This window comes from Dromiciops gliroides, chromosome 1 (genome assembly GCF_019393635.1).
Source record: "Dromiciops gliroides isolate mDroGli1 chromosome 1, mDroGli1.pri, whole genome shotgun sequence".
Lineage (NCBI taxonomy): Eukaryota > Metazoa > Chordata > Mammalia > Microbiotheria > Microbiotheriidae > Dromiciops > Dromiciops gliroides.
In genome coordinates, this window is record NC_057861.1 from 179,193,788 (window position 1) to 179,218,209 (window position 24,422).

Below are 24,422 nucleotides of genomic sequence, written 5' to 3' on the forward strand. Positions count from 1 at the left end.
AATTTCTCCAGCTGCTTTGGGGGTGATGGAAATGGGACAGAGCTCAGCTGAAAGGAAATGAGCTGCAGGACTTTGCTTGTCTATTTTTCTTTTGGAAACTGCTCTGGGGAAAGGGCTGGAATGTACCCTGAGCTCATTTAGCAGGAGGGAGGCCTGTTCTTTTTTTTTTTCCCCGAGTATAATTAAAGCCTTTAGGAGACCTGATTTGGGAGCTAGTTATGATGCTTCCTTGCCTTTCTTCTAGAAACTTTCTTTCCCAAGCATCCCTTCTCTCTCCCTAATTTTCAGTCTTTCCTTGTCCATCTCCTTCCTTACTGCTAAAAAAGGTGCCAAATGCTCCTCTAGCTTTAAAAAAAACAACAAAACAAAACACCAAAAACCTTAATTTGATCCTAGCTAGCATCTCCTCGAGTTATTATCTTGTATTTCTCTTCACTTTTGCAGCCAAACTCCCAGGGGGTAAAGAAAGCTGTCTTCACTCTTCTCTCCTTTCTCACCTCCCACTCACTTCCCAACCCCTTGCAATCTAGCTTCAGACCTCATCACTGAAACTCGTTTCTCCCAGTTACCAGTGATCTCTTAATTATCAACTCCAGTGACCTTTTCTCAGTGCTCATGCTTATTAGCCTCCCTGCAGAATTTGTAACTTGACTGAATATCAGTGAAAATCCCTTCTTTCAGAAACCATTTCAGATCCACCCTTAATGTTAGTGCCTTCTCTCTAGGATTATTTCCAATTCATCAAATATATATGTCTTGTCATTACAGAGTTGTTTGTTTGGTGTTTTGTTTTTGTTTTTTGGTTCTTTTTGTGGGGCAGTGAGTATTAAGTGACTTGCCCAAGGTCACACAGCTAGTCAATCGTCTGAGGCTGAATTTGAACTCAGGTCCTCCTGAATCCAGGGCCGGTGCTTTATCCACTGTACCACCTAGCTGCCCCATTACATAGTTGTTTGCATGTTTAGACATGCTTGCATGCTCCCTCTAGACTGTGAGCTCCTCAAGGGCAGGGACTGTTTTTGTGTCCCTTTTCATCCCCAGTGCCTAGCACAGTGTCTGTCACAGAGTAAGCATTTAATAAAATTTTGTCCACTTGGCTTAAATGTCCCTTCTTCACTGAATATTCATGACACTGCCCTCTCCAGGTCCTTTTCTACCATTCTAATCTTTCCTCAATCTCTTCTGCACTATTGTCTTGTGTTCTGCCCCATGGCCTAGGCTGTATTCCAGGGTTCTCTTTTCCTCTTCCTCTGCATATCTTGGGAATCTCATCTGTCCCCTGTATCCAACTGTGAAGGTAACTCTTAGATCTATATGGCCAGTCCTTGTCTCTCTCCTGAATTCCTGTCCCACATTTTGTTCAGTCAGGTTTTGTTTTTTGTTTTTGTTTTTGTTTTTGTCATGTCCAACTCTTTATGACCCCATTTGGAGTTTTCTTGGCAAAGATACTGGAGTGGTTTACCATTTCCTTCTTCTGCTCATTTTACAAATGAAGAAACTGAGGCAAACAGAGCGAAGTGACTTGCCCAGGGTCACACAGCTAGTTAAGTGTCTGAGGCTGGATTTGAAGTCCTGAAGATTAATCTTCCTGACTGTAGGGCCAACTTTATATCCACTGCTGCCTTGTAAAGTGCTTAGCCAACCTGAAAGCACTTATTCCAGTCAAATCTACATAAATCTACATTTCTTCTGTTTTTCATACATAACATTTAATCTCCTGCCTCTATGTTTTTGCACAAACTGCCCTCCAGGCCTAGAATACAATTGCTTCTCTGCTTTGCCTCTTAGAATCCTTTCAAAGTTTGCCTAAGCCCATCTTGATCCCCTACCCTGTGGCTTCATCCCCTACCACTTGATTCCCCCTAAAAATTCCTTTTTGAGTGTGTACCTACATATGTGTGCATGTATGCCATACACATATATGTATATTTATGTGTGTGTGTGTGTATATATATATACATATAATGTGTATTTTTTCCTGTGTACTTGTTGTACCTCCTCCTTCCTTCATACAAAGTTTATCAAAGGGGGCAGCTAGATGGCACAGTGGATAGAGCGCTGGCCCTGGAGTCAGGAGTACCTGAGTTCAAATCCAGCCTCAGACACTTAACACTCACTAGCCGTGTGACCCTGGGCAAGTCACTTAACCCCAATTGCCTCACTAAAAAAACCAAAAAACCAAAAAACAAAACAAAACAAAGTTTATCAAAGGTAGGAAGTGGTTTATTTTTGTCCCTTTATCTCTATTAACTAGACTAGCCTGCCACATAGAAGACACTTAATCAGTGATTCTTGAATGGATAGTTTTAGAGAAGTAATGTGGGCTAGCTACCCTCTTATTTAGAGACGATTAGCCCATTGAGGTTAAGTGCACTGCTTGGGGCAACAGGTGGCAAAACTGGCATTTGAACCCAGGACTTATGACTCCAAATCCAGCACTTTTTTTATGCTAACAAGGCTTCTGGGGGATCTTGGATTTCCGCTGGCACTGCTGGGTCAGGAATATCCCGGAACCAGTCCTCAATGAGATCGAGACAGGGAGAACAGTCTGACTTCTCTTCCCCAGGAGCATGTGGGGAGTGCTCTGTCTAATAGCATCACCTCCAGCCTGTGGGGAGGTCATACAGCAGTCACCAGCCTTGGAAATTATGTCTTTGGGTGCTTAATAATGCAACTACTGTCTAGACCACAGGATGGTGTTCAGATAATTCCTTAAAGGCAAATTTACTTAAATGTAGCCAGTTTTCAAAGCTGCCTCGAGGCACAGATGGAAAGGTTGGACAGTTGATGGAGGCAGTCGAGTTAACCAATTATGTTACTTATTGCCAAGGGAGACTTTCATGGATGAACACCAATGATAACCTGGCCTTTTTCCTTTTTCCTTTTTCCTCTGTGTGTGTGTGTGTGTGTGTATGTATGTAATAAACCCTATAACATTATATTCATTCATACACTCATACCATTCCACAACATCTTACATCACTTAACATTGTTGTTGTTGTTGGTGGTGGTCCTTCATTCACTTTCTTTTTTTTTTTTTTTTTTAGTGAGGCAGTTGGGGTTAAGTGACTTGCCCAGGGTCACACTAAGTGTCTGAGGCCGGATTTGAACTCAGGTACTCCTGACTCCAGGGCCGGTGCTTTAACCACTGCACCATCTAGCTGCCCCTCACTTTCTATTACAGAAGTGGAGATGGTAGGCCAGACAAAGTGAACTGGATAGCCCTCAATTCAACTTAATTCAATTATCAGTCATCAATGATCAGTTATCAATTCCTAACAATTCAAATGAATTCAATTCAGTAATTATGTATTAAGTGACTACTATGTACAGGGCACTGTGCTAGGTGCTGAGGATATAAAGCTAACATTTCCATTAGGACATACAATATTTAATAACAGTAATGATAGCATTTATGTAACACTTTAAGTTTGTGAGGTACTTTACAAATTTGATCTCATTTTGGTCCTTGTTTCAGTTCTGGGAGGCAGGTGATATTATTGTTGTTGTTGTAGCTATTGAGAAGGTAGGTGCCACAATGGAGTCAAAGAAGACCTAAGTTCGAATCCAGCCTCAGATACTTACTAGCTGTGTGACCCTGGGCAAGTCACTTAACCTCTGCTTGCCTCAATTTCTTCATCTTTGAAATGGGGATAATAAGGCACCAGTCTCCCAGGGCTGTCATGAGGATCAAATGAGATAATATTCTTCAAGTTCATAGAACTGTGTCTGCCACAAGTATTTAATAGACATGTATTCCCTTGCCTTCCCATTCTCCATTTTACAGATGAGGATACTGAGAGGGGCTACAGCTAGTAAGCGTCTAAGGCTGAGATTTTAACTCGGGTCTTCTTGACTCCAAACCCAATGCTCTCTCGACTCTGCCACTTAGCAGCTTATAGGAAAGACGTAAATCCAATATGGTTTAAGTAAGAAAAAAGGACTAAGGAGTAGAGGGGTAGCAAGAAGGTACCAATTTAAAGAGGCAAATTCCAAGAGTTCCTTTTACTAAACTTATCCAAGTCTACTTCAGACATGTGGGAGCCTGGGCATTGGTACAAGAGATCAGCAAGGTGGTGCTAAAGTCAGGCTTCAGTGTAGGGAGCACAAAGTATACTAATGAGGAATAAGTCTAGAAATTTGGGCTAGAGACATAATGAGAAAAGTTCGAAATACCACTTAGAGGAGTTGGTATTTTATTACAGAATTAATAGGGAACTGTGGATGAGTGGATAGCTAAGTGGTGCAGTGGATAGAGCAATGGGCCCAGAGTCAGGAAGACCTGAGTTCAAATTTGACCTGGCTCTGACTAGCTATGTAACCCTGGGCAAGTCACGTCACCCTGTTTGCCTCAGTTTCTTCATCTGTAAAATGAACTGGAAAAAGGAAATAACAAACCACTCCAGTATCTCTGCCAAGAAAACCCAAACAGGGTCAGGAAGAGTAAGATATGACAAACCACCGAACAACAAGTTTTGAGCATAAAGTGTTACAATCGACTGTTACAATCCCTTCTTACCTAGGGTGAGTCACTTCACTTTTCTTAGCCTCAGTTCTCTCCTACATAAAAAGAGGGAGATGGACTAAATTATCTCTTAGGCCTTTCTGTCTCCAAATCTATAATCCCATGATGTCACCAGGAAGTTGCCTTTAAGAAAAATACTCTATAAGCAGCCGTCCTGCAAGACTCTCATTTTCCTCTTTTTTATTCTCTAATTTATGAGCCTGGAAGATGGTTAGAGGTTCCAGGGGGTGGAGGATGTTATACAAATGCCTTGGAACCTTCCGTACAATTGAGAACAAGAGACACAGCTCATCCCCTCAAAGCCTCAGTGGCCTTGGAAAGACTTCCTTCTCCCATGTGGTAAATGATACCTCAGGTTACATAGTGCTGCTAGGGAGAGGAGGGAGGAATTCCTACCTCCTGTGGGAGCCTGGGCCTAGTGCCAAGAAGCTTAATGATCTATCAGAATCCGTTGTCCCTGTTTGAGAGACTGGCACTACCCTGGACAGATACAGTTATATAAACGGGGACATTGTGGAGAAGAGATGGCTAGCTCCCCTGCCTAGGACAGATTGGATTTTTCTTTGAACCATTTTTTTAAACCTTTGCTTGTTGCATCTGCTTTTTATTCTAAGTTGGGGCTGGGGAGGGATGGACTCCAATTTAGCACACCAAAATAGAAACCTAGGAACTGAAAGAATACAAGTCTCCTGTAATTTCAGCAGGGTTTAAACATAACCGAGAATGAAAGATTCAGAAGTATCAAGGCACAGTTCTGGAAAAGAAAACACTGAAATAATTCAAGTCCCAGTCAAGCAAACCACTGGCCGGGGCTCCACTTACATGGCTAGGGCCCTCCTCACTCCCTGCGGTGCTTCTCAGGATGCTAGAAATGACTTATGGACAAGAGATGCTCATTACAATGACCTCTTCTTCATGAGGAGGCTTCTCCTACTTTGACGTTACATTCAATTAGGACGCAGCTCCTTATGCTTTAATAGTTCCTTGGCAATCATTTACCACTTATTCCTTGGCTCGTCCCTGAGAGGCTGATCAGTCAGGGTAATTACCTTCATTTTATAGCTTTAATTTTTCTCCTGAGCTCCAGTCCCAACTATCTATTGGATGTTTCCATCAGTATGTCCTCCAGGCATCTCAAACTCACTATATCTGAAATAGAACTCACTGATTCCCACCCCCCCTCCTTATTTCCCCAACCCACCCTTTTTTCTGAATAGATGTTAACACTATGCTTCTTTCCAGTCACTGAGATTCACAACCTCATTGTCATCTTTTACTGTTATACCACATACACAAATGGTTGGCCAACCTTGTCTTTTCTACAACTACAACATCTCTTGCATCCATCCCTATATTTCTACCCAAGCAAACACAACTCTTGTTAAGGCCTTCTTCATCTTTTACCTGCTCTATTAGGTGATATAGTGAAAGAGCACTAGACCTGAAATAGGAAAGTTGTTGTTGTCGGTCAGTTGTGTCTGACTCTTTGTGACCCCATTTGGGGTTTTCTTGGAAAAGATACTAGAATGGTTTGCCATTTCCTTCTCCAACTCATTTGACATATGAGGAAACTGAGGCAAACAGGGTTAAGTGACTTGCCCAGGGTCACACAACTAGTAAGTATCTGAGGCCAGATTTGAACTCAGGAAGATGAATCTTCCTGACTCTAGACTCAGAACTCTATCCATTGTGCCACCTTAGGCTGCCCAGTAAGGGATACAAACCCAAATTCAAATTCAAATTACTAGCTGGGTGACCCTGGGCAAGTCGATCTCTATCTGCTTTAGTTTTACTCATCCATAAAATGAGGATAATAATAGCTCCTACTTTCCAGGGTTGTTGTGAGGATCAAACGAGATAATTGTAAAACACTTTGCCAACCTTAAAGCTCTAAATAAATGCTAGTTATTCATTGGTTTCTTAACCTCCCTCTTCCAATCTATCTTCATTATAGCTACTAGATTATTTTTCCTAAACCATGGTTCTGACCTTGTTACTTCCTTTCTCAGCAAAACCCAGTCACCCACTCTTACCTTTAGGATCATATATAAAATCCTTTTTGGCATTTAAAACACTTCATAACCAGGTCTCTTCATACCTTGCCACCCTAATTCACCCACTCTGTGATCCAGTCTTATTGGCTTTTGTGCTTTTCTTCCAACATAGCATCTTATTTCCCATCTTTATGTCTTTGCCATGGTCCTCTTCCATGCCTGGAATATACTCCCTTCTTGCTTCCATCTCTTAATATCCCTCGTATCCTTCAAGTCTTTTGTGTATCTTCTACATGAAGCCTTTCCTCATCTCCACTCCTCAAATCACTACATATCTATTTTGTATATATTCATATATTTTCCTGCTATCTCCCCCAATGGAATGCAATCTCCCTGAGGGCAGGTATTACTTCACTTTTGTATTTGTGTCTCCCACATAACATAGTGCCTGGCATTTTGTGAGACCAGCTTAATAAATGCTTATTGATTGATTGAGGAGACACACACTCTGAATTCAATTCCATTCAAAGAATATTTATTAAAGTTCTTTCTGTGTCCTAAGTACTGTGCTAGGTATAGGGGATATAATACAAAGGAAAAATATCCCTTGACCTCATGTAGCTTATAATCTATTTGAATAGATATGCTATATATGTGGACAAGTAAATAGAAAACATATACAAAGCTATTTCGAGAGAGAGAGAGAAAGAGAGAAAGAGGAGGGCTGCCAATAGTGGGGAAGAAGGGTCAGGAAAGGTCTCATGTGGCAAATGAGCTATGCATGGAGGAAGCTAGGGATTCTAAGAGGAAGTGGCAAGGAAGAACTGCTTTCCACACATTGGGGAAAGCCTGGATAAATATGGCACAACTTGTTTGCAAAATGGTGGTGATGGGAATGCAGGTAACCTAGCATAAGTCCAATGGGAAACCAGAGAATCTCTACATTTATGGGGGGGGGGCGGGGCGGGAGTAGGGGAACTGGGGGAAGGATCTTTTGCATTGCTAGCAGTCTAGAGGTTGAGATAGGGAATCTTCTACCTTTCTTGCTGCCTGAGGTGACCAAGGGACATCCACCTCCTTCTTCTCATCTTTTCCTTTCTCTGTCCTCAAGAAGCTCTGGTTGGGAAGATGTCCTCAGCTTCAGGTTCTTGGTAGAGAGTCTTTTCCTGTTGTTGTGTAATTATGGGAAAAGTGAACATATCTCCTGGTGTACTAAGAAACACCTTTCAGAGCTTGGGAAAAAAGGAAATACCTGCCCAGAAATAAAACAATGTGTTGCTTCCTCCCTAGAATGTTCTAGACTATTGGTAATTAATGAAGTGCCTCTGGGTTAAGGCAGAACAGAAGGGTTAGTTGCTTTCATTCGGATCTGGGGTGGGGATTGTGATGCCACACATCTCCTGTTCTCTGTGTTGTAAGCTCAGATCTTTAGCTGCATCAGAAGTTGTTATGGAGGAATTTTTACTCGCTCAATTTGGGGATTTGAAAGCAAGTGGTAAATCTCAGGCACTGGAGACTGCTTTCATTTTTAGCTGAGATTTCATGAGTTTCAGGCTTTGAATGGGCCCAAAGGAGAAAACCTTGCCATCTTACTGAAATGCTAAAGCCTAGGTTTTTAAAAGAAAGGGATGAAGAAAGAAACGAAACCCAGAATAATCACTGTTTTCTCTCCCCAGGGCCTCAGAGGGCAAAACTGTGGAAGTGCCTTTCAAAGGAGATGTGGAAAACACTATCCTGGATATCCTGGGGGGGCTAAGGTCCACCTGCACCTACGTTGGTGCCGCCAAACTCAAAGAGCTCAGTCGGAGGACGACATTTATCCGGGTTACCCAGCAGCACAACTCAGTCTTTAGCTAATGTGGGGGGACCAAAAACCCTTTCGACTAGAGTGGAAGCTTTGACATGCACCCGCTTTGCCCACAGTGTCCCTTGTTGTCTTGTGTAAGAGCTTCCTCGCTCCTCATGTTGGAAGATACCTCCTCTTCTTGCTCATCCTCCTCTGAGCAGATGGAGGGCCTCTGGAGCCCATAACTAGCATCTCCTGCAGGCATGTAGCTGGGGATGGACTTAGTAGCCAAGCCCAGTGCTGCAGTGTAGAGTGTTTGCTGCCCTTGACAAACACTCTCATTGATGAAATCCATGTAAGACCCTTCCATTTTGTTTGTTTTTAAAGAAAATAGTTTTCACTTTAATATAATGCTGTGTCTTCACAAAAGATGGCTAGAGTCTCCACTTGCTGAAATCAAGTCTTGTGGTGACTCTTTGGACAGCTTTCTGCCTCTCCTCCAGATGTGGTAACAGTCACACTAGTATTTGTTAGTATTAGCAGTCAGACAGTGCTTCCCTAGTGGTGGCTACTGTCCACTGGTGGCTGGGCAGGCTCCCCACGGGGGAGAAGAAGATCCCAGCAAAGCAAAGCCAGATAGCATAGTGACCTTGGTTCCTGAGAAAGCACCAAGGGAAGATTGTAAGTATAAGAATATGAAGCATAGACTTTCAAAGTGAGCTCTGGGATATTTATGGGTTTGGCCCTTTATCTTTGACTTGTGGAGGCCAGAGGTTCATTACATGTGCCTTTTAGGGATGTCCTAACTACATATTCATTGAGTCCATTACTTGTGGAAGGCTGGGATGGTGTTGGCTTTCCCTCTTTGGACTTTTCCCCTTTCTCCCTCACCCCACCTTTTTATCTACAAAGAACATATGTTTAGTTGTGTTCTCACATTAAATATATTATAGTATCTTCTTATAAAGATCCTAGTGAAACATTTGTAATGAAGAGGCCCATCATTACTGGTAATGGGAGGGGAATCTCCCATTAGTATAGCTCTTTACCAGAATCTAGTGATAAGACTCTAAGTTAAGAGACTTCTTTTGGATATGGTAATGACTATTTCCGATAACATGTGACTACTATTTAATGGTGGAGTAATTGACAGATTTCAATGACATTTTCCAGGAAGTATGCATGATCCTCAGAGGAATCCCACAGAAAGTCATGGTGACATATTAACAGAATGAACACTGGATGAATTAATGCCTGGCTCCTTGTTTTAAAGAGTTACTTGGATACCACTATACTGGGAAGTTTAAGCAACTTAAAGTAGACTTTGTTTTTTCTAGACACAAGACAATAAACAGAAATTCAGTCTTCTTAGAGATGAGTGAGGTTTTTGGGAAAAGAGAATGTGGACAAAGCAGGAAGCTTGTGTGTCATTGCCCACTGTGACTTAGGCCCGTGGAAAAGGTCTACCTCTGGTGTTTGATCATGCTGAATATAAAATTCAACCTTACCGCCCCCCCCCCCCTTAAAGGTATTTGAAACACAAGGCATGGGCTGAAAAAATTATAAATCTTTCCATGGCCCCAGAGGCACATATCTTGCTAATACCTTCAAGTATTGTAGAAGCAATTTTACCCCTTGCCGCTCTCACAAATACACAAACATAGCTCTTAACGTCTATATAAAGATAAATGTGTAAGTGAGTTACTGTTGGGAAACAATGCAACATCTGGATAATGTGGGCGGTAGATGGGGATTCAGAATTGGAAAAAACCTTAGAGATTGTCTAGTCCAGCCCTCTCATTTTACAGAGGAGTAAACTAAGGCTCAGAGAGACTATGACTTGCTTACAATCACCCAGCTAATTAATGGCAGACGCAGGATAGAGCAAGGTGTGGGCCTATCCCGGAAATAGCAAAATATCACACTTTCGATGCTTTTTTTTTGGTAGGGGGAAGGGCATATGCCTTCAACTTCATGAGAAATAGGTTTCCTTTGTCCTATTTTCTTTATAGTTACCCTTTCTCTTTTGAAATGACTGATTCTAACCACTAGTTGAAGGAAGGATTTTTTTTGGAGGGAGGAGGAGGGGTAGGAGGGCAGGTTGCTGCTGATGGGTTTGGGAGAAGTCGAAGGAAAACATGAAAGGAATTTTTTAAAAGTTCCTTTCACCCCTAACAACAGACATCTTTTAATTATGGCTAATTTTCTTTCCTTTGCTCTTTCCCCCCAAACATTTCGCCCCCAAGGTGAAAACATGATGAGACACTTAACAAATCCCATACCTAGAGAGATGTGGTTTATTAGCTCATAACTACATAACTGCTGCCCATTCTGTGGGATAATGGGACAGGGTCCCAGATCTGTCTCCCACAGGACCTTATACTGGGACTTAGAAGGGACCACAGGGGATGTCTAGCTCAACCATTTCATTTTTCCCAAGGGCTGGGGAGACTGACATGTCCAAGGTCACACAAGCAGTAAGGGTAGAAGCCCAAGTCCTATACTCTTTCCAGGGCACCCTTTGCTAATCTTTGTTTTTAAGGAAATGGAGGCTGGCAGAAAATCCAAAGTATATATATTTGCAAATATCAATCTGCTTCCTCAGGATTGAGAATATTCCCCATCTAGGTTGGGCTTTAAAGGTTAAACGTGTTTTCAGAGACGATGTTTCATTTGATCCTGTGACAGGTATATGGAGCAGGACGTATTACCTCCTTTTTTTCTGATGAAGAAACAGAGGGCCAGATATTAAATGTGGTTTGTCGGGGGCAGCCATGTGGTGCAGTGGATAAAGCACCGGCCCTGGATTCAGGAGGACCTGAGTTCAAATCTGGCCTCAGACACTTGGCACTTACTAGCTGTGTGGCCCTGGGCAAGTCACTTAACTCTCACTGCCCCGCCCCCAAAACAAACAAACAAACAAAAAAGTGATTTGTCTAATCACTAAGACCAAAAATATTGTTGGGGCAGGGCAGAACCAGGATTGAAACCTAGCACCCAGGCAATGGAAACATAGCATCATAGATTTAAAACTGGAAGGAACTTGACAGTTCTTTAGTCCAACACTCTCATTTAACAATCGAGGAGACTGAGACCAGAAGAAATTAAGTCACTTGCCCAAGGTCAATGACAGAGTCAGGATTAGAACCCGGGACCTCTAGTTCTAATTTCGACATTCTTTCCATTGTATCACTGCTGAGTTTTGGATTCCACCATGTTGCCTCGGTGAGCAGCTAGGTGGTGCAGTGGATAGCATGCCAGGCCTGGAGTCAAAAAGACTCCTCTTCATGAGTTCAAATGTGGCCTCAGACACTTAACTGGCCGTGTGAACCTGGGCAAGTCGCATTAACCACGTTTGCCTCAGCTTCCTTGTTTGTAAAATGAGCAGGAGAAGGAAATGGCAAACCAATCTAGTATCTTTGCCAAGAAAACCCCAAATAGTCACGGAGAGTCGGACAGGATTGTAAAATGACTAAACAACAAATATTGCCTTGGTAGTGAGACTAAGCAGCACTCAGAGGGAAAGGTACCTAAGCTTACCCCCAGTTGGTATTTGTAGCATCAAGCTGCAGCTGTCATTTGCTTTGGTGCTGACTGAATGGACAGATGACACATGCATCCTGCAAAAGTTTTTCCATGTGTGAGTCAGAGGAAAGAGCACCAGGGCTGCTTTCCTAAATAAAGACTAGCTGGGAGATGTTGACACAGTGTTGGGTTTACTTACCTCGATCAACAACTGCTTTAAGTAATGTGGATTCTAAATACTTCTCATTGCTTTGGCTGACCTGCTATCATTTTACTGTATTTTCAAAATCCTCCCTATGCAGCAGAGTGGCTAAATGCTCCTAGCCTAGCCAAGCCAACCCATTAAAGAGTTGTGTACTGTCATGGACCCAGATCTTCCTGTCAGAATTGCCCCTGGCTATATTGTTAAAATTGGATCATCTGCCAAGGAGAGCAGGGCTAAGGTCAGACAGGTAAGAGCTTGGTCAGAATGCTTCGGGAGAGCTGCCTAATTTAGTGGCTTACTCATTTTAGCATGCCACCTTCCAGAGTGGGAGATGACCAGCAGCCTTCCTCAGTCCTGATTCAAAGTGGTCAGGCCTTTGCCTTCTGGCATGTAGGCACCAGTATTTCCAGGTCACTTGCTCAAATCTTAAATTTGATAAGCAGTGAAGAGTTCAGGTCAGACATGACAATGCTACCCAAGAGGTGGAGTCAGCAATTTTCAATTAGGCTAACAGAATGAGCTGCCTTCTGTGGCTTAGTTAAATTTTCGCATGAGAGTTTTCTGTTGACAATTTCCCCTTCATCTCTTTAATCTCCACTGGATGACATTTTGGGCTGAAAGCCTTTAGCAGGCAAGTAAATGACTTGGTGCCAGAAAACATACATCTTTCACCAGGAGGAAGCTGATGAATGATCACTTTTGGTCTTCCTGGAGCTTGGCCTATATAGGCTATTTCTAAAACACATACATGTATCAGTCGTCATTCTCTATGCACATTCACGGCCTAGCAACTCTGAGATGAACAAGTCATGCTAGTGGGAATCCACAATGGGAAATCTAGCACTTGTGTGTTTGTGATAAGGCACATGGGCATGCACAGCCACACTGAAGACAGCAGAACTGGATATGGTGTGTCCTTCATTTCCCATAAGTTCATGAGCTGCCAAGTGCTTGTTTAAAGCAAATATTCTTGCAAATGGCACCATTCAAGTCTTGAGAATAAAAATGTTTAAATGGATGAGCCAAGATGCCAGATGTGGAAATGTGCCTGTTTTCTATGAACTCTGTCTCCAGGATCCCAAAATAAAGTGAGGTAGGTGTGAGGCAGAGAAAGGGGAACAACTCTGTTCTCACTTGCCCCTTTTTGACAGACCTACACTATGGACAACAGTGGTCAAGGTGAACAAGGAAGGTGGGAAATAAAACAGGGATGGCTGTTTTTTTCTCTGGCCCATTGTTTATCTTTGGGAACCTAACAGAGAGGCAGAGACACAAGCTTGCAATTGGCACTGTTATTTTATTAGTACGAGTATACTGAAACAATAAACTTGTACTGGTATACAGACAATTTCTTTAAAACAATTTTGTTCAAATTTTGAATCAAACATTGTTTTATTATAATAATGAAATAATTTCTATCTAGAAAACCTGCAAGCACCATCAAAGAAAGGGACCATAAAATTCAATAAACAGACTCGAGTGTATCCTACAAATAGACACACCACGATTAGAAAATAGAATATGAATTCTTCCATTTTTTTAATATTTGTTTTAAAAAAGCTAGTGCAAGTACAATATTTTACACTGGAATTACAGAGAGTATGCACGCATATGGAAAAAAGTTCTCCTGTCACAATAAAAGCTCTTAACTATGTATGCACTTAAAATTTTTTTTCTTTTCAATAAGGTGCAAAACATGATTCCCTCCCTAGTTCTCCTTGGTACTGGCCATGTCAGTGCCCCAACAGTGCCCCCAACACAAATCTCCAGTGTCTCTTTTCACTTGGCCCGTGGGAGGCAGAAGATTGGAAGTGTGATGGGACGATGACCCAACATGAAAACATCCAACAGGACAAATCTCAGAGATGGTTCTGGGCCCAGGATGGATGACCCTGGCTAGAAACGAAGATTCTCTCTTTGTGCCTAAGGCCACGGAAAATACTGACAGGGCTAAGAAAAAAAAAAATAAAACCTCTTTTTAGTTGACACTGTAATTTGAGTTTATAATCAGTGGGTAGGGAGTGGGTTAAGGGGGAATCCCTATGTTAACACTGCAAAGAGGCAGTGTTCTTGGAAATAACATATGCTTAAGAACCAAGCAAGTCTATGAACTAAAGTATATAAATATCGAGTTTCAACATCCATTGACTGTCTATGAGGAATATTCCACTCCTTGACCATATAATAACTTAAGGGCTGGTAGGTCATCTAAGCTTCAGAGTGGGGGGGAGGGGGAAAAGGGGGGGCATGAACCTAGACTCTTGGGGTAACTGCTGATTAAAGCCAGCTGACACTTCCAGGTTGTTTTCTCCCATGGTACTTTGAAGGTCAGTATCTGCTGCAGTGAGTATGACTGTAAACAATACTTCCAATACAGGCCTACAGATTAGCCAAGGGAAAGGAGACAAGCTCTCTGACCACCCAGAAAGGAAATGAACCAACAAATAAAAAAGAAAGAAAATGTGGATGAAGTCTCCAATTTATGCTCAGTGGAAGACTTGAGTCCTTTTAAAGATAACAAGAAAAATTACTGAAATCCTTAAAGACTGTAATTGTATAGATACTACCTATTGGTCAAATGCACTTACATGTTAATACAGTTGTCATTTTTTATGTAAGTTTTGGGGATATCACAAACTAACCCCATTCTCTTCTCCCCTCCCCCAAATGTGGCCAGACAGACACCAAATATAAGGGAGGGGGAAAGATTCTGAAATTTTAAGAACTGTGGGTAGGTTTCAATGACCCTCAACCACCCCCATTCACTCCACAGCTGTTCAGGTTTCCTGCTGTCCAACCTGATCTTTGGACCAGAACAAAAGGGCTCTTTTCTCAGAAACTGCTCCACATTCCATTTATTTTGGCCTCTGAATCACAAGAATTAAAAAAAAAAATTAAAGTAAAGTAACCTGTTGCAAGGAAGTTGTGGCTTTCAAATGAAAATCCACGTCTTTACCACGGCCCCCATTTAAATGAGGTATGAGGGGAGGGTGAGACAAAAGGCCAACTTTTTTTTCTTCTCTAATGAGTCCTTTATTTATTGGTAGCTAGGATCCTTTGTTACAAACACTTCTTGTTCAAAATTATTTTCTTTGGATTTGTTGGAACAGGAAGTGCTGAAAATATCAAACATCATTTCAGGAAAAAGAGAAAAGGAAAGGAAAAGAGTTGCAATGGCTTATAAGTCAAAACTGGGAAGGGTGGGAGAAGAGGAGGGAGAAGTTCTGAGGACTTTCAGCACAGGTACAGGTGGACAGTGCTCTCTCAGCTGAGGATAGAGTTCCACCTCTCCCAAACCAGGGACTCATGTAACATAAACATAACATTAAGCATAGTTGTAGTTTAAGAGCCTTTTAAATAGTAACTCCTCCTGGCCATAACCATACAAATCCCATCATCTAGACACGACAAATTTCTATTTACAAAAAGGGAAAAAAAATAACCAACATGTAACTTTTAACCTTTCTCTGCTTTTTTTGTTTTTTTTTTTTACAAACAAGGTATGAAACTCACTGTTTCAACAGATCCATGTCTTTCAAACACTGAATGAATCATTTCAACATTCATTTTTCTTTTGTGCAATTAAAAAAAAATTACCTGTACTCCTCAATGTGAGTGCTTCAAAAAGTTTTTCTTAAGTTTTTCAAATTAGGTTTACGTTAAAAAAAATATTTCCACAAGGTATAGTGCTACAAGGAAAGATTCTATCAGTAAGGTAACACATCTGAAGCGAGGTCGTCTATGTAAAAGAAATTTTAGCTCTGGAGTAGAGGTGTGCAAGTTGTTTGGAATTTCCCTATTAACAGAAACACAACACTGTCCTTGGAAAATAGAAGAAATCAGTTGAACGCAATATTATATTGTATGTGCTTTTTTTTTATAAAAAAAAAGTCATTTCCCTATGTATCTCTATTACTCAAAGTGTTCTCAGATTTTACATTGATGAAATTTGGAATTAAACACACACACAAAAAAGGAATTAGCAGCCCCCACTCCACTTACAAAAGTATAATTCATTTCCTTTGCATTTCCCATCACCAGCAAAGCATTGGGTGGGACTGCAGAATCTGCAGTCCCAATTCTTCTGGGGTGCCATTGTAGGTGACACGAGAAAAAGGAAGCGTGAAGGGCTTTAGTAAAGCCTAGGCCACTGTTTGTCCTGTTCCCATTCCCTCCACGGGAGCCGAGACAACAGCCAGATCTTGTGAATGGGGCCTTCTAGCCTAAGTACTCCGATTCGCCCATCTCTGAAATAACACGGCGTTAGTGTCTTAGAAAGCTTTTCAGATTTGCTCTTCACCAAAAGGGAATTGATTTTCTTTAGTAGTAGTAGTCATAAGTGTTAACAGGGTATTGTCGATGGTTTCCTTTGAAAAAACAAAAACAAACAGACGAAAGAAAAAAAAAAAACCAAAGTTTTGGCAACAGATTTCTGTAAAGATCAAACTTTGTGCACAGAGTAGATTTTGTGATCTCTAAGAGCTACAGTTCGTCCTGAACGTGCAGCGTCGTATTGCAACCTATGCAGTCTCTAGAAAGTAGTCCACATGATGCAGGAAATCCAAACTCTCCTTTGAAATTGAACAGCCCTACCCCAGAACAGACAAAGTGCTGCTTCTGGACACATCAGTGCACCACACACACGCCAGCCCCATCCCTGAGTTAAGAGGTGTGAAAGGTTCCGCAACGTTCCTTGATAGGGGAGACAGAGGAGTGATGCCACTTCCTGGTACACACATACACAAAAAAGTTGACACAATAGGAGGTTCACAATTCAGAGTTACAACTGGGATCAAAAGAAAAAAAATTGTCCCAGCCCAAATTCAGATGACTTGAAGGCGAGTAGAGGTGAGATGGTAGGGATAGGGAGAAAAAAATCAATAAAAAGTCATCATGTGAATTAAAATGAGTATGAAATTTGGATTTCCACTAGGAAGGACTTGAGGTAAGTGGCATCGAACTCCATATCCCCCCCACCCCGATGTGGCCCAGACAAACTGAAACAATTCCTAAGTTAAACACTCTAAAGAACAGTCATTTATATATTTAGAAATCCCTATAAAGAGAGGTTTTTGTTATTATTATTATTATTAATATTATTATTATTTATGTTTGCCCTGACTAATTTCTTGGTGATTGTGTTCCATTGTAAACGAAAAGGCCTGGTATTAGTTAAAACAAAACAAAATGAAACAAAACAAAAACCCAACTTGGTAAATATTGCAAAGTGGGAATTGTACAGAGAGGTACATGACTGATTCTCTTAAGCTGAATGATAGCTAAATATTTCTATGCCTGTAATTGTTATTTTCACTACAGAAAATAAAAACCAAAACCAAAAACCCAACCAAAACCATCAGGTCATTGCAATGGGAGCAACAGTTCCGGAAGCCATGAGCTAAGGCTAACCAGTTTCTGTCAGTTGAAAGGACCACGGCCCCCCCCCCCCCCCAATACTTGTGAATCCTCTGTAACAGATGCCGCTGCTGTTGAGCAAGTCGCCACTGTTTGGCTTGGATTCCACTACTAGTAGCTGACAGCACAGTCCTGAAATGGCCCCAATGCTTATGTCTGGACAACACCCAGGATACACTGGGACCTGTACTCACCCAGAGACACAACTACAGGCATAAGTGAGCAGACAGGATTACTCACGTAGAAGACCATTTGGGAAATGGATTGATTCCTGGCTAAACTTCTGGTGAGCCCATCACATGAATGTCTGTTCCCTCCATTAACCCCTTCCATCTATAAAAATAGCTTTTGTTGTCACTGGGGGAACGACTAAGTCTTTTTTAAAAAATGATTTTCCTTCTCCTGGGTCTGGTCTGCATTTTGGATTTGTTGGTTGTTATTTTTGAAATGTGAAGACAAATAGGATACCTCTTCAAAAGATGAAGAGCCTCCTTCTGCCCCTGAGTTGTGCATGCAGTGCTCAGTGACAAGAGCAGGGAGAAGGGTGGCAAGGAATAATTTTTTGAATCTGCTCCATCTCTACAGAAGGTTCTGGGAAAGAGAAGAAGAATAACCAAATGGTGACAAAGTATGAAAGAGAGCTACCAGCACACAGGTGAATCTACATTGGCACACGAAGTATTGCACATGCTAAAAAAATAAATAAATAAAGCAAGAGAATCAAATGGGATAACATTGAGAAAGAACCAATTATTTTATAATTCCTATACCTGAAATAGAAAGCACATAAATTATGATTATGTTCCTATTGCTCCAAACAGTGTATGTTTTCCCATGTTAGTGTTGAATAATTCCTTATGTCCAGTAAGTTTGAAAGTCTTTGCTTCTTGGTTCATCAAAAGGTATGTGTCTTTCTTGAGTACGTGTGAAATCACCATCTATAGTGAGTGGTGCTGATGAAAACTAAGTCTGGACTGTGGCCCCAAAGTTCTCTTACTATTAAAGATTAAAAAGAAAAGAAAAAGAAAAGTGAAACCCATTGAATGGCAAGTGCCCTGAGCAGAGTATATGGAAGATTAAGCAAGTTCTCCGAGCAGAAACATTTAAAAAATACAGCACTAAATAAGCAGTGTGACTGCTATTTGCTAACATGCTGAGAGGTTAATAAAATTCAAGGAAATTCAAGAAAAGTTTCAAGCTATTTTAAACTTACTCAGATTTTTTGGTACACCTCAGAAAACGGTACAAAAAGAATTAGTTCTGGTGTGAGCTAAATTTCAAGTAACAAACAAGGAAGTCAAAAGTTGGGTTGATATTTGAATTTTCTGAAAATTTCTATGAGGAGTTGGAAGTATTGTGTTAAATGGCAAAGAAAATATCAGATGAGGATTTGTTCCATTTGGTTATTACAACTTGAATGTAGAAACTGTGAATTTGGTTTTCCCTCTTCATTGGTACAGTTTCTTAAAACCACTGTAAAAATGCAAACTCAAAACCCAAAATGTTTCAGATTTCTGGGAATGAAAGACTGAAAACTCTGATACCCTTTCCTGTTTTGTACCAAACTCTGAAATCTAGATTTGATTTCAAATGGAAAAGAAGTCATTATTAAAATAATAATAATAATAATAACAATAATAATAAAATAAGTTCTTAAAAAAACTCGATCACATATAGAAATGTCTATTATGGACAATTTTCAATGAATCTGAAGATTTTCAGAGTTGTCCTGCTAAGTCCTGGTTCTTTGTGATAGATGTGATATAAAGATCAAAATGAACTCTGAAAGGAACATAACCTTATAAAATGGCCTAGAGCTTAGGCAGATTAGAAAGAAATTGCTACATTTATTTATGCTCTTTCAGCCCCCTCCCTTCCCCATAACATTATTGGATAAAAACTGAAGGAACACTACATAAATGATAAACTCAAGATGTGCAAATTGCAAGATTCTTTAAAGTCCATCCTTTAAAAAAAACACTGGACAAAAATGAATATTTTACCTCTATCCCTTTTCTCTCATTTTTTTTCTTCTGTTTTTCTGTCAGCTCCATATTTTATTTTTTCTCAAGCATCAGAGTTTAAAAGTGCCTCCTTTCAAGTTGCCCATGGTGGACGTTTACTGTCACATACTGGTTTGTAATTCACATTCATCCCTTTAAACCACATAAAAACTTTCAACATCTTGCTCACGAGAAACTCTCCCTAACTGTACTAGGGTTGACAGTGTTGGGGGCAGGGAGGGATGGGAAAATAACTTCTCTGTGTGTTTGTTTTTCTTCCCAAACAGATGAAATGTGAGATACAGTACTAGTTGAGTGATAGACCAAGATGCTCGGTAATAAAGTGTGAATAGCATTTTAAGTGCTTAAAGACATTCTGTTCATTTTCCACATACCATTTGTGTGTCACACTGAAATCTGAAAGAGTGGCACCAGGTCGTCCATAATCATGAACTATAAACAGTACTAGAGTTAAAAAGACAAAAGATTTGCCAACTGAAGTGCAAACAGATTCGGTTTGCACTCTGTGAAGGGGCAGGACATATCTACCTCTTAGAAGCAAATGTCCATGGAAAAACCCAATCTGCTTTTTGAACACTGCATGGAAACTGAGAGTAGGCCTTAGCTGGCAGCTCTACAGGGTGTACCACTACCCTTTTCTCCATTTCCCTTGGAGAAAACCCAACCCAACCCAACCTCAACAAAGTAATGCAAGAGGGGGACTAGATTTTTTTTCATGAAGTTACACCCTTGCAATGTCATTAGCAAAAGCAGAAAAGGAATCCGCATGTGGCAGTTGCTCTATGAAAAATATCAGTGCAGTCAGACCCCATGGGGGAAAATATATGTTTATATATAGATATATATTTATTGGATTAAAAGTCATTTTTCTTGTAAAATAAGTTGAAGAGAAATGTGATTTTAAACTATTTGCTTCCTGCCTGATGCTTCTTGAAGATGCCTTAAAGCTGGGTTCCTAATGTTGATTTTGTGTGTGAGGATCTGATAATGACAATTGCGATGGAGCTGTAATCTCATGCTGTGAGTGAGAGAGACTGAGAGAGGCAGAAAGAAAGAGATAACCACTTACATCTGCATCCGTACCCATGCACACACAGATACGCACAGACACATACACACTCGCACACACACTGATTCTTCCATTCCTATTCCCTTTCTGTGGCCTCATGAGAAAGAATCAGCAGAAGTCAGCTGGACACTGGGTGTTTCTATACTGTCAGAAAAAAGGCAGGAGTCATGACGCCATGCTCATTCCCATTAAATATATGCGTGGAGCCTAGACAGCTCTTGCTGTAGCTCCTGACCAACCTAATTGCTGACAAATGCTTGTGGAAAAAAACAAAACAAAACATATGCACCAGTCTCCTGCATAATACCAGCTGCAACTATAACAACAAGGTTATAACATAAACCTAAAATAAGATGATAACATGTAAATACTGGGTTATTTAGCCTACAGTACAGTAATCTGGATAAAAATGACAAGGGAGAGCCTAATTTCCTTTCCCCCAAAGCGCCTTTACTTGCCTACATTAGATCGACCTTCAATGCAAATCTTAACCTCCTGAGGAATAAAAGAAGGCTTGGGGAGAGTCAAAGGCGGCTCCTCATCTGATTTCTCTAGTTTCCGTGTTTCCGGTGCAGACCACCTCCTCTTCCTCGTTGCCACGGGCTTGCTGGGTTCTGTTTTGGTGAGCAAGGGTGCTGCAGGCAATCCTATTTTTTCTGGAAACTTTAGTTCACCGTTCTCTGCTAGCATCTGTGAGCTTCCCTGATTGATCCCATTTTCCTGCTCGGCATACCTGTGTCTGCTTCCTACTAGACTATCATTCTTTGCATGCTTCAGCAAGATGCTGGCTGAATCCATGGGCTGACCCTTTTTAACAGAGCCATTCTTCAGGTTTTTGAGGGTGAGCGAGATGCAGACATCCCCAACTGAGAGTTTGGAACATGGCAAATCAAAGAGCTGGCTGGTTCTCTCGGGGCAGCATGATGACCAGCCTTGTCCAAATACAAAAAAAGGATATTCTACCAAGACTTCAACGCTGACCTGTGGAAACAGAAGAGAGAGAATACAAAGAGGGGGAGGAGAGGAGGAGGAGAAGAAGAAGAAAAAGAGGGGAAAAACTATGAAAATGTTTGCTTTTTAGTCATGGACATGAGGTATAACAAAAGCATGTTAGCCACCCAGAAAAATCTGAAATGACTACTTTATAACAATGTACTTACCAGATACAGTTATAGGAGAAACCAATGCAAATTCTAAAAGGCACCTTTAATGGTAATTCACTGGGCATTACTACTAGTATTATTACTTGATTAAATGAAACCATTAGTAAGTATTTAATGAGTTCATGCAATGTTCTTAGCCCTGTCCTAGGCACTCTAGGCATTTAGGAAAGTAATATAACATGTGGTTTTAGTCATCAAGGAAAGCATATATTAGTTGAAGATACAAGGCTAATGACATGAAACAATTAGAGACTAATCTGTGAGTACATGGATGAGCTGGGATTTCTTCAGAGTGGGGTACTCCAAGTATGGAAGCTCTCATAACCACTGCAGATCACAAATCATCCCTGATTTAGTTATTAAGTTCTAGAGAATTGCTTGAGGCACATAGAGGTTAAAAATGACTCGCCCGGGGTCACAAAGCTAGTGATTGTTAGAAGCAGGAGATGAACTTAGGTCTTCTTAACGCCAAGCCCCACTCGCTATACTATGATGCTTCTAGAAGACAGAAGGTATTTAGTGACTAAATAGTACAGTACAAGTCACGTATTGTCAAGGAAAGGTTCCTGAAGTAAGTGGGTCTTGAATGGGGTCTTGAAGAATATGTAGGATTTGGAATAGTCAAGGGGAAAAAGGAGAGCTTTCTAAAAAAGAAAGAGTGGGGGTGCCTAGGAAAATGAAACATTAATTCACACTCTCAGATCAACCCATCTATAATGTAGAACCACACCAGACAACATTTCTCTTCATCCGATTACTCATAGAGAGACAGAACTTAGGTGCTGGAAATAGACAAACAAAACATTGCTGCTGACAGCAATGCTTAATAAAGGCAGGAATGTGGACTGAGTGGGTTGGAGGTTGAGGGCTATTGCTTCTTTACCTGGCCCTAACTTCACTTGCATGCTAATCAAAGAGGTTTTTGTTATTGGGGCTCAATGGGGTACCCCGGCCTCCACTGAATTCTTGGGTTTTGGTTTTGTGGAGTTCCTGAAAAAGGTTTTTTGAGACTCAATGTAATGAGAGTAACAAGGGCCGTGATAAAGTTATAAGGAATTTCCTAAACCCTAAGTCACCTAGCTGTCTGAGACTAGATACTTGGTAACAGTATCAGACATAGGATATTTAAAGAATATTCTTAGTCTGAAGGCTTTTTTCTTGTGTCTCTTTCTGGCTTCTCTTAGCTTTCTTTGGCAGTGTTGTGAAACACAGCCGCCACAGCTACATACTAAGAGAGCAGTTAGCTGGCACCTGTCAGAGAGGGGCTTTCTAGTCACCACATCTTGGTAGATGGATGCAGAGAGCAGCTTAAAACTTAGAGTGTCTAAGAGATGCCAGCAAAAGATAATATGATTCAAGAACACCACCAGAACATCACTAGACAACATTAGCAGCTCTATAGTATCAGAGGCATGAATTGCCCTACCAACATATACACCTTGGCCACCTGTTTTTTATATGTATGGATGCTGGGATAGTCAAGCCAGCTTCCCTCCCAACATTCTCTTTGCTATGCAAATAAATTGGGACCCAGCTGAAAGCATGGAGTCATGAAGAGGATGAGGTCACTTTACACTGATATATTAAAGGGGTAAAACTAGGATACTGAAGGGATGCTTTTCTACTCATCACCTTATTCCTCTGTAATAATATCTTTCACTTTAATTCTGATCCACTTTCTACGTATGTCTTATGATGGTCTCATCCATCCCTTTCCCACAACTATAAATTCTATACAGATAATTTTTGATGTTCCAGGGATGGTCATTTCCTCTTAGTCATTAACCTTAGCACTTTCCTTTTATTCTTTCAGATTCTTACTTATTTCTAGCTGGGGTTTTTCCCCACAAAAGATAGCCTCTCCATAGGATTTCAAGATTGTAGATTAGGCTGTCATAAATTCACAAAAAGAAGTCCTCTGTTGGTTAAATGTACCAATGGGAGAAACTATATCCCCTCACATATGTTCCTTGCCCCCACTAATCTGTATCTTTCCATTTAGGGAAAGGGAAGAGATCTTTCCCTTTGCAAAGTAGGAGTGATGTGTCCAGAGGAGATGAAAGAAGACAATGGGCTGAACATCCCTATTTCCTGTGCAAATGATGTATCTTAATCCCACCATTTTTGGTATGTGAAGTTCATCTTTATCTATTCTTTTTAGCTTATTAGCCCAATGGACTGAGGCCATGTTCTCTCTCTGTTTTGTACTAGGAGGTGTCTGAACAATAACTGATCAGATGAAAATATCCTTAGGAGGACAAGTGGTTGTGTGCATCAGCAGTCTTGAAACAGCTGGTTTCTCTGGAATATTTAAACTCTTCAACATAATGTTATACATGAAAAAAAACCAATCTGGCCATCTAAAGACACTCACAAAAAAGCACATGCACTTTGCTACAATTGAATTTTTGGTGAGTATAAATAAGGAAATATCTATTTGATATTCACAAATAAATCTGTGGGGCAATTCTGGTTTACAAATTATTTCCCTTGTTAGGTTATCTATAGTCTCATTAGGATGGAGTTTCTCAGAAGCTTTCCTATCTGAATATGTTCTCTGTCACTCTAAGAGGTGGAATATAGATGAATCACTTTCATCAATTACTCCCCAAATGATTTCTGACACCTTACAAGTCAGCAGACTTGTAGCTTTTTGTTCCTTCCCATATCAAATAGTGGGTGGTATGGGGAGAAGCTTGAAAAGCCTACTTATAAG

At 40.8% G+C, this 24,422-nt stretch overlaps 2 protein-coding genes across 12 annotated transcripts in view; one reads left to right on the forward strand and one right to left on the reverse strand.

Annotated features, from left to right (window-relative positions):
• Positions 1 to 13,198, forward strand: part of GMPR (guanosine monophosphate reductase) — an 85,880-nt gene extending 72,682 nt beyond the window's left edge. For all 3 annotated transcript variants that reach the window (XM_043964848.1, XM_043964849.1, XM_043964851.1), the window contains exon 9: positions 8,196 to 13,198. In XM_043964848.1, coding sequence (XP_043820783.1) covers positions 8,196 to 8,376 — 181 coding nt within the window. In that variant the 3' untranslated portion in view covers positions 8,377 to 13,198. The remainder of the gene's footprint in view (positions 1 to 8,195) is intronic.
• Positions 13,199 to 13,220: 22 nt separating this feature from the next.
• The window catches only part of ATXN1 (ataxin 1), a 533,931-nt gene continuing 522,729 nt past the window's right edge, over positions 13,221 to 24,422 (reverse strand). For 7 of the 9 annotated variants that reach the window (XM_043964845.1, XM_043964844.1, XM_043964839.1 and 4 more), the window contains 2 exons: positions 21,002 to 21,524; positions 13,221 to 13,985 (listed from right to left, as the gene is read on the reverse strand). In XM_043964845.1, the coding sequence (XP_043820780.1) occupies positions 13,744 to 13,985; positions 21,002 to 21,524 (765 nt within the window). In that variant the 3' untranslated portion in view covers positions 13,221 to 13,743. Of the gene's footprint in view, positions 21,525 to 24,422 lie in introns of all 9 variants that reach the window. The other 2 variants (XM_043964846.1, XM_043964847.1) reach the window with 2 other exon arrangements.